The following is a 10629-nucleotide window of genomic DNA, read 5'->3' as shown; positions in this document are numbered from 1 at the left end:
ATCAACCCTCAAAAACTTCCAAAACCCTCATCTAATACAATTTTTTAAGGTGCGTTTGCATGGAGGGTTTAGAAGGGGATGAGAGGGGAGAGTTTACTTTTCTTTTTTAAATTACGGACATTATAAAATATTTTTTAGAAAATTGATTTTACAACATGATAAATGATCATACAATACTTCAACAACACTTAATTTATTTTAAAAAATATTTTATATTGTTCGTAATTTAAAAAATAAAACTGAACCTTCCTTTCCCTTCCCCTCAATCCAAACACACTCTAGTTTCCCCAAATGATGATTGTTTTGTATTATGAAGAAAAATTAACCCCCAAAGCCCCCAAAGTCCTTCCTTCCATTTTCCTCTAATTCTTCTACTTACTCATTTTCTTTTTCCAAACCATCTACTCCAAACTTACAAACAAAGTATAAGGAAATGAACAATTTTAAAAGGGAGAAAAACAATTTCGAAAGTCTTATAGGTGTATAGTGTATTTAATTTGTATATCATCATATCATCACTTGTGGTTCTAGTTGAAAGTTCAACTTTCAACATATTCAAGTTTGAAAAATCAACCAAGTGGCTAGTTTTTATGTCAAAGATACAATCCAACACCAAAACATAAACAACCTAAAATAGAAAAAACGCGTCCGCGTCTATTGCTGTATCAAATCAATCGATTCTAGTTGAATTGAATCCCGTAACTATCAATTGATTGTTCTTGCCTCTCACTCATCAATTCCAGCAAAATAATTTGTGGGATTTCTAAAACATCACGCCATCATCACAAGCTCTTGTCAAAGGGTACGATCAACAACAACATGTCATTAAATCTTCCCATATTTCTAAGTGATCAATATTAACCACTTCTTTATAGGAAGCCGACTCTATGCTTGAGTATTATGGTTAGAACGTCGTGAAACTAAGTAAATAGTTGCAGGCTATGGATCCGGCTACCAAGTAGCGAAAGAGAAGGGCACCAAACATGATCTAATCGCTCTTTTATCTGTTTTTACTTCGTAAAGAAATAACAAACTATTTACCAAGTGCAACCCCCCATTAACACATCTTAATTACAATCGAAGTAGTTGAGTAGACATTTCACAATCCCTGTGGAAATGTACTTATCAATTTTATCACTTGATGACAATTTACTCCACTTGTAAAATCACCATCAAGTTTTTGATGTCGTTGTCTGAGATTGCCGATAAATCACAACAAGGCAACTGTTACTTAAGGTGTCTTTTTCTTTATGCGCAAAACGAGGCAAGTAAGGAGCTGCTCTTTGATCAAGAAATCGAAAAGACAATTGGAGAAAATCATAAGAACATTTAATTAGCTGGGTTGGCAGAAGAAGCTAATCAGTTAACTTTGATTCACTCACTTTTTGACGAATTAGACAAGGAGGAAGTAGCAATGGGTGAAGCTAACCCACCACCAATAAGGCACGCTCTGGCACATTTTGGATGGAGAACAAATCGAGGGAAGATATAACTCACAGGCAGCAACCAGCAAACCCGACATCCTTTAACGCTACTGCATGCCCAATCTCCCTAAGAGATTTATTGTTACTGCATCCCCAAGGCAGGATTCGTATCCAATACCATGATTAAACTAGAAGAGACCTGTGTCATCTAATTTGAATGCTCTTAGGTTGATATTTTTAAAAGTTTAGTATAACATAATAGTTTATACGTGATTGGGTAAAGATATATTGTGAATTTGAATGAATTTTATACAAAGAGTATCAAATGAATATCATATGCAGTCCAATTCGATTTGAATGACTCTATTGGAAAATAGAGTGGTTGAACGTGTCCTTTGATTTACGTGTTTCTATCATTTGTTATCTTAAGTTAAGGTGTTATGTCATATGTCCTTTTATTTTCGTTGTCAACATGTTTCTTATTAATTTAATAAAGTGATTGGCCCTGCAATGTATTGTCTTAGTCAGGTTGCTACATTAAAAATATTTAATTTATTTTTGAATTTGTTGCCCTTAACATCTTGGAAGATTAAGTTTGTATTTCTTTTTCTAAAGGTGTCTAATTTGCTTTGAACATTTGACTTCTTTTGTTCAAAAAAAAAAGTTGAAAATTAAGTATTCAATAATCAATATATTGGATAAAAATTCCGAGTATACAATATCTCATGCATCGTCCTTCTTTGCATTATCCTTCTTTAGTTTTTTTCCTTCTGCAAGCTATAGGTCATTTTGGGAGCATTTGGGTCCACCTGAACAAGACTAATCTTTTGGAATTGATTGTATATATATCTCAATCAATCACCTTCATCATCTCTAAAGTTTAGCAAGATGGCAATTGTACTGTTGTTTTGCAATTGATCTTGTGTTCACTATTAGTTACCGACAACTATATAAGGACCCTCTCTTTAACAACTATATGGATTCCCGTGAATACGCCTCTCGTGAGACAAAAAGTACTAGTGGAGTTGATTGGTGGAGCGACATTTTTCTGTTTTTTTTTTTTTTTTGTCTCATTATTCGTATCCAACACATAAATAGAACCTACCATCCTTAAATACATAAATAGAACCTGCAACCCTTAAATAACAATTTTCCCAGTAATAGAACCAAGCAACAATGGAGTCCCAACAATCCCATAACAAACTTCATGTAGTTTTTCTTCCATATCCATCTGCTGGCCATATGAACCCTATGATCGACACTGCAAGAGTATTTGCCATGCATGGTGTTAATGTTACCATCATAGCTACACATGCCAATGCTTCAACATTCCAAAAATCTATAGACAGTGACTTCAATTCAGGATACTCTATCAAAACTCATCTGATTCAGTTCCCTTCAGCTCAAGTTGGTCTCCCTGATGGTGTTGAAAACATCAAAGATTCCACTTCATCTGAAATGTATTTAAAAATCACTCGTGGAGTAAGGATGCTCCAAGATTCTATTGAAGTTCTGTTTAAAGAACTTCAACCAGATTGTATAGTGACAGATATGAAATATCCTTGGACTGTGGAATCAGCTGCAAAACTAAACATTCCAAGGATTCACTTTTACAGCTCAAGCTACTTCTCCTATTGTGCAATTTATTTTGTTAGAAAATATAAACCCCATTATAATTTAGTTTCTGAAACACAGAAATTTACAATTCCTTGTTTACCTCATACCATTGAGATGACACGTCTGCATCTTCATAATTGGGAAAGGGAAAACAACGCTATGACGGCCATTTTTGAACCAATGTATGAATCAGCGGAAAGAAGCTATGGGTCACTATACAACAGTTTTCATGAACTTGAAAGTGATTATGAGAAACTTTTTAAAACTACAATCGGAATCAAGTCATGGAGTGTCGGACCAGTTTCAGCCTGGGCTAACAAGGATGATGAAAGAAAGGCTAATAGGGGACACATTGAGAAAAGCTTAGGAAAACATACAGAATTGCTAAATTGGCTTAATTCGAAGGAAAATGAGTCTGTATTGTATGTAAGCTTTGGCAGCCTTATTAGGCTTCCTCATGCTCAGCTTGTAGAAATTGCACACGGGCTTGAAAATTCAGGTCATAATTTTATCTGGGTTATAAAAAATAATAAAGATGAGGATGGAGAAGGTTTCCTGCAAGAATTTGAGAAAAGGATGAAAGAAAGCAACAAGGGCTACATCATATGGGATTGGGCACCACAACTGCTGATATTGGAATACCCTGCAATCGGAGGGATTGTGACTCATTGTGGTTGGAACTCAACTCTTGAAAGCGTAAATGCTGGTTTGCCAATGATCACGTGGCCAGTGTTTGCCGAGGAATTTTACAATGAGAAGTTGCTTGTTGATGTTTTGAAGATAGGGGTCCCAGTTGGAGCAAAAGTAAACAAGTTATGGACTAACATTAGTGTAGAGGAAATGGTGAGAAGGGAAGAGATAGTGAAGGCTGTAGAGATTTTGATGGGAATTAGCCAAGAGAGCAAAGAAATGAGGATGAGAGCAAAGAAACTTGGTGATGCTGCCAAGAGGACTATAGAGGAAGGTGGACACTCTTACAACAACTTGATTCAATTGATTGATGAGCTGAAATCATTGAAGAAATCTAAAGCACTCGATAATAAAAAAGATTAGACAATTCAAACGAAGATGATGTTATCTTGGTAGTTCAATAAAATGAAACAACATAAAATCATTGTTGTGCACTGCAACTGCAATGATGATGAAATAAGTTAGTTTTTAGTAAGCAATTCTCAGTTCCTGCTGCTCTGCTGTCCAACGGGTCTCAGTTTCGCTGTTTGTGTTTCTGTTTTGTTTTTTCGTTGCTGGACGGTGTTCTATTTTGTGCGCTGAGATTTAGTTGATACATTGAGCTCCTTGTTTATATCGCTCTTGCCTTCACCCGTGGCACGTCTTGTGAGCGTGGATGCAAATGTTAAATAAATTTAGCTAAAAATTTGTTGTCTACTTTTATTTGCCTTAATAATAATTTCCTACTACTATAGAAATGAAATTGATTTTTTCCAAGGAAAAGAAGTGGATTGGCAACGCGTAAGGAGTAACAGAAGGTTTCATAACAACAATTGAGATTAAAAACTATGTTTATGCATAAATCCAATTTCATACTAGTTATGCAGAATTTTGTATAGATAGAACAACACCCAATAAACCTATGAAGCCCCGATACGTGACACGATACCGATACGGGAATTTTTTCAAAATTTCCGATACGATAGGGCCTCGATACGTTATTAAAAAATTAAATTTAAAATTAATAGTATAAGTGCACAATGTATAAACATAACTAAAAATGATAATAAACAAACATTCACATTAATGAAAATGATCAAAACAAGTGACAATTACATATTTTTTCCGCACAAATTAGATAGAATATAGCTAAACATCATTAGTACCATCCAAAGAGAACATCATAAGTACTATAAAAAAAGAACATCTTTGTCCAATGTTGACTACTTAACAGTTAACATTAATTTATATCGAAAACAAACAGCAGAAGAAACATAACATTAGAGAGAAGAGAAACAGAGTAGAATTCAATCAGTGGTAATGGTTAGAAGAGAGAATAGCTATTGTTATGTGGTGACGAGAAAATAAATATTAACTTCCCGATACTTCTCCGATACGCGTATCGGGACGTATCCGACACGTATCAGTCATTGTTTTTCAAAAAAATAAATATTAATTGCCCGATACTTTTCCGATACGTGTATCGGGACGTATCGGAGCATATCGGTATCTGATACGTGTCGGATACGATACTTCACCATTTTTAGAGTATCGGGGCTTCAGAGCCAATAACCATTTGTTTGGAAAAATAGAAGAATGATAATAACTTAGAATAGCAAGTAACTGGCCAAGGTTTAATCTATCAACATAGGGAGTAGACACTCTAGGGTTTTTTAGAGGCTTTGAGGTTGTTGGATGAATTACAATTTCACCATAAAATAGTAAGCATGTGGTGAATGACACACTTAAAAGAGATAAAGCATAGCATAATGAATTTGAAGTCATTAACTCTAGTTGCAGATCACACGTGAAAAATTTAACAAACTATCATGTTAGTTTCATCAAGAGCAAGTAAATCTTGTATCATATCAATCTTTAGGTTGATCATCATCAATACTTCATGTTAGTCATTATATGCATCTTGTATCATATCACACATTATATTAAATTATCACTACTTAAATAGAATAAGTTTATTCATGTAATAAACCAAATTGGATATAGTGAAAAAAAATGATAGTCTCAAAATGTTCTAAGGTACAATGTTGTAACCCATGGAAATATTTGACCTTGTCTTCAATATTTTCACGAATTTGGGGAAAAAATTCATGGATTTTTTATAAAGCAATGTCACTACAAGAAACTTGACTTTTAGTGACGGGAAAAACCATCACTAGAGGCTAGTTTCCGTGGGCATATATGGTGAAAAACATTCACCTATGTCCATATTGGCCGTGCAGTTTACCCAACGAGTTGCATCGGAATTTTGTGTGTCTGTGCACGTAATACCCACATACAGTACTTTTACCTACGGTTGAAATGTGGCTGTAAAATTTTTAACTAAAGACTAATACTTTTACCTACAGTGAATCTGCCCGTAGGTAAACACAAATCCCATGTTTTTTGTATGAAACACAGCATTTTTTTTTAAATGTGAAACCCCCAAATTTATTATTATTTATTGTTTGTGCACTATATTATATATTTTTCTCCATCATACAAATTGGTTAGTACCTGTTAAAAAAAATATATTTTGTCAAAATTGTTGGTAATTAATATTCCAAGTAATTAGCAACATCCATATAGTCAAAAGAAATTAATACTTGGAATGAAATGTGTCGTTGTATTATTCACCAATATGGACAAATCATATAAACTTAAGACAACACCAGAATATTTGTTCATTATTCATTGGCTTTAACATGCATAAACTTAAAAACACACATAACTTTTTCTATGGTTCTATTTAAGGTTGTCAAAATCAGGACTTTACTTTAGGTCGAAAAGGAATAGCAAATCAGGATCGTAAAATCGCAATCAAAATTGAAGGATTTTGCCCCTAAATATAAGTTATAAATGGTATATAGTCATAAATGACTTAGTTTATAAGAAATCGTTAAATCGCAACAAAATCGATGGATTTTGCTTATTTTGGAATTCTACAATGGATTTGAGTCGTTGAAGGTGAAGAAAGTCGCAAAATCCTGAATTTTATGATTTAAGTCGGAATTTTGACAACAATGGTTCTACCCTTTCAAAAACAATCATATCCTTTCTTCATGCAGACTCTTTCTTCTTATCATGTCCCAACAAGACAAGGTCATCTTCATCTTCCTCTTCTCCATCAATAAACCTTAAAATAGACCAAAAGCAATTAACAGTTAGAGAAATAGCTATTAATGATATAACTGGAAATACCACTTATTACCTATGTTTAAAGGGTACTGAACTCATAATTAAATAAAGACAAAACTAACTCTCCCCTCTTACAAAAACTGCTCTGCACATCAAAGTATCTGCAGGTAGTTTCTAAGGCCTTGCTATGTTGAGATTAAAGGCATTTAAGTCAACCCATCTCTCATGTCTTTGCCCTTTGTTCAAATCAACTCATCTCTCATTTCTAAGCATCCTTCTTAGAAATTATGCACATAATAACATAAGTTGGGACAAGACAATTATGAGAAGAAATCAAAACAAAATAAAATCATGTCCAACATGACCGTACCTTAAACGAGTAGTGAATCAGTGTCACTTGTAGTTTGTTGATTGTTACCAATAGAACCATTTCGAGCACTTGCAACATCAGGTACCTATGCGAATAAAGTGTATTTCATTTAATTTCTTGTAAAACATTCTTGAAGTTGAAATATAACATTTCATATGCTACAGCCTGTAAAACAACATTAATTTGTGGATCTTCAGAAAATCGCATTTGAAGCACATCAACAAGATTTTCAGACGCTTTCACTTTTCAGTATGTATCATTCTTCCAATTCGTAGAATCACCAGTGATTTGAAATTTTTTTGAATTTTCTGCCTCTGCTATATGCTTCTTCAACTCCTCCTACATGAGGAACGTTAGAAACAGGGCCGTCCCTATGAAATAGGAGGCTCGGCTCACTATTTAAAATAGGCCCCCAATAAAATAAAAAAGCAATTTTTTTTTGTGTAGTTAAGCTTTATTAAAAAATCAGAATCAGAATCAGAAGAGTTTCTAAACATGAAATGAAATACAAAAAAATTAAGTGAAAGAGAGGTAGAATTTACTAACAGTGTCATTTGTATTTTTCACTTATATGTTGTGGGAAAGGAGAAAATGAATGATTTATATGAAGAAAAAAAATGATTGTTGTGATTCTTTCAATGAAATAGCTTTTCAAATTGACTGATTAAGTGATTATACAAATTGGGGGTGGTTTGATAGTACCAGATTTATGTGCAGATAGGAGAACTAAAGTCTAGAAAAAACTCAAACGTGTAAAGAAGTAACATATATATTTTTTATTTAAGTGGGGGTGGGTATTAGAGTTAATTTTTTCTGAGGCCTATAGCTTTTGGAGGCCCGGCTTGATTGAGTACCTTGCACTCCCTCAAGGCCGGGCCTGATTAGAAACGATGAATTTTCTTCTTGTAATAATCGGTAACAAACAAGAGTACCAAATAAGATGCAAGTTAAACCATAACCAACAGGAGAACTTATCATAATCAAATTAACCATCTCCAACTCAAAAACAAGCACAACCAAAATGCAGGAAATTTGACTCGTTGGTAGATGAAAATACTAATATTCATCAGCTAAAGATATTTTTCTAACTAGACACTTGCAAAATTAATGTACATGTTCCACGATTAATGTACATTAGTATCAGGAGCATATGTCAGCAACTATACTTAAGCAAGTTAGTAGACAATACTACATTCATGAAATTCTACGCGTTTCTTACTCTATATAAGAATTGAGGGTCTAATAAATATCTTACAATTGATGCAGCTGCCCTTCAGTCACAATATACTGCCATCTTTTCGAGTTTAGGTTTCAATATAAATTTCAGCTCGAGAAGGTTGCATTCTTATAGCCTTCGTTGTCTAAAATTAGTAATAAGAACATTAAGCATTCAATTTGCAAAACCAACAAGTTGAAAATACTAATACAAGTGATATAAAGAAACATACCATCTCATGAATTAGCCTCGGAAGATTCTTGGTTCCCATGCAATGTAAATCCTCAAATTTTGAGCGATTCCTTTTGTTGATTTGACTTATTTCCTATAACCAATGATTAAAGAAGTCAACAAAAATAATCATATACCTCAATATAAAGAAACATCCATCTCATGAATTAGCCTATGAAAGTAAACAACTCTTTGGTTATAGAGTTATTTGATATCCAACTCTTATCCATTTGATAAAACAAGAGAGAGTGGAGCCGTGAGCCAATAAGGCTTATAAAACCCAAAAATATCTCAAGAGATTTCGTAGCTAGCGATTCATAAATTCAATAGTATACTTCATGCAAAATCAGTTGCAAACTTTCTTTAAACATAACTACATAATCATACCAAACATTTTAATCTATTTATCCAACAGTTCCTAAGAAAGTGTTCAGTAAGCAGTTCTCAGTTCCAGCTGCTCTGCTGTCCAACGGGACTCAGTTTGGCTGTTTTAGTGTTTCTGTTTAGTTTTTTTCGTTGCTGGACAGGGTTCTATTTTGGCCACTGAGATTTAGTCCTTAGATTGATCTCCTTGTTCTTATCGTTCTTGCCTTCATCCGTGGCACGTCTTGCGAGCAGATGATGTTTAACAAATTTAGCTAAAATTCGTTGTCTACTTTTGTTTGCCGCCTTATAATATATTCCTACTATTATAGAAATGAAATTGAATTTTTCCAAGGAAAAGAAGTGGATTGGCAACGCGTAAGGAGGAGCAGAAGGTTTAATAACAACAATTGAGATTAACAACTAAATTTATATATATCTCGAATTTCATAGTTATGCAGAATTTTGTACAGAACAACACCCAATAACCCTTTGTTTGGAAAAATAGAAGAATGATGATAACTTAGAATAGCAAGTAACAGGCTAAGGATTAACCCAAATAAGCCTTTAATTGTTCAAGAACAACATCTGACCTATTGTCCATGAGATGCGGTTTATGGATGAAACCCTAGAATTTTATCCAACCCAAATTTTTTTGCAATTTCTTATGTAAAATCCCTCTGAATTTCTTATAAAACTAGTATAAATTGGACAATTTCTTTAGATTTTTTATTATTTTCTTGCAATTTCTTTTGTAAACCCCTATAAATGTGTTGCAATTTTTTTTTTTGCCCAAACTTTATAACAATCCTGGCTCCACCACTGCTGCGCGGTGCGCATGTGCTTAAATAAGTGATTTGGTATCTAATGATTATTAAATATATTTTATATCAAATTAGTGTGTCCATTTTCAAAACCATTGGGTGCGTTTGAAATCTATCAACATAGCAAGTTGGATGAATTACATTTTCACCATAAAATTAGATAGTAAGCCTGTGGTGAATGACACACTTGAGAGATAAAGCATAGCATAATGAATTTGAAGTCATTAATTCTAGTTGCAAATTACTTGTGAAAAATTTACGAAACTATCATGTTAGTCTCCAAATGTTCTAAGGTATAAGGTACAATGTTGTAACCCATGGAAATATTTGACCTAGTGTTCAATATTTTCATGAATTTGGAGAAAAAATCCATGCATTTTTTATAAAGCAATGTGATACCTTTGAAATTATAATGCGACATAATTTTGGTAATTTATGTGCATTTTATTAGGTGTTTTTTTTTTTTTGGCAATTATTCACTTTGAAATATTCATCACTACTAATTTCTTCAAATTTATAATTTTTTGAACGTGTGTTATAGTTAAAAAAAAATTGTATTTCAAATTAAGAACAACACAAAAAAACACCTAAAAAAGTGTTCATAAATTTTGTCCCTAGTTACAATTAAACTATAACAAGTCACTCGAAACCACATAAACAAAATGGAGGTTAAAGTTGCAAAATTCTTAAAATGTGCATTGCAGTATTTTAGAAATAAAGTAGTTGACTTGGATTAAATAACTTCCAACTATGACTATTAACACATTTAGAAACTTAGAC

The 10629-nt window shown here is 33.3% G+C and overlaps 1 protein-coding gene across 1 annotated transcript; it reads left to right on the top strand.

Moving 5' to 3' along the window:
* The first annotated feature begins 2516 nt into the window (after positions 1 to 2516).
* LOC25498809 (soyasapogenol B glucuronide galactosyltransferase) lies at positions 2517 to 4340 on the top strand. The gene has a single exon (XM_013593758.3). The coding sequence runs from the start codon at positions 2601 to 2603 to the stop codon at positions 4092 to 4094; it is 1494 nt and encodes a 497-aa protein (XP_013449212.3). The 5' UTR covers positions 2517 to 2600; the 3' UTR covers positions 4095 to 4340.
* The last annotated feature ends 6289 nt before the right edge of the window (positions 4341 to 10629 follow it).

Source organism: Medicago truncatula, chromosome 7, assembly GCF_003473485.1.
Source record: "Medicago truncatula cultivar Jemalong A17 chromosome 7, MtrunA17r5.0-ANR, whole genome shotgun sequence".
NCBI classification, from domain to species: Eukaryota; Viridiplantae; Streptophyta; class Magnoliopsida; order Fabales; family Fabaceae; genus Medicago; species Medicago truncatula.
The sequence above is the reverse complement of the archived record's forward strand: the minus strand, read 5'-3'. Positions and strand labels throughout refer to the sequence as shown.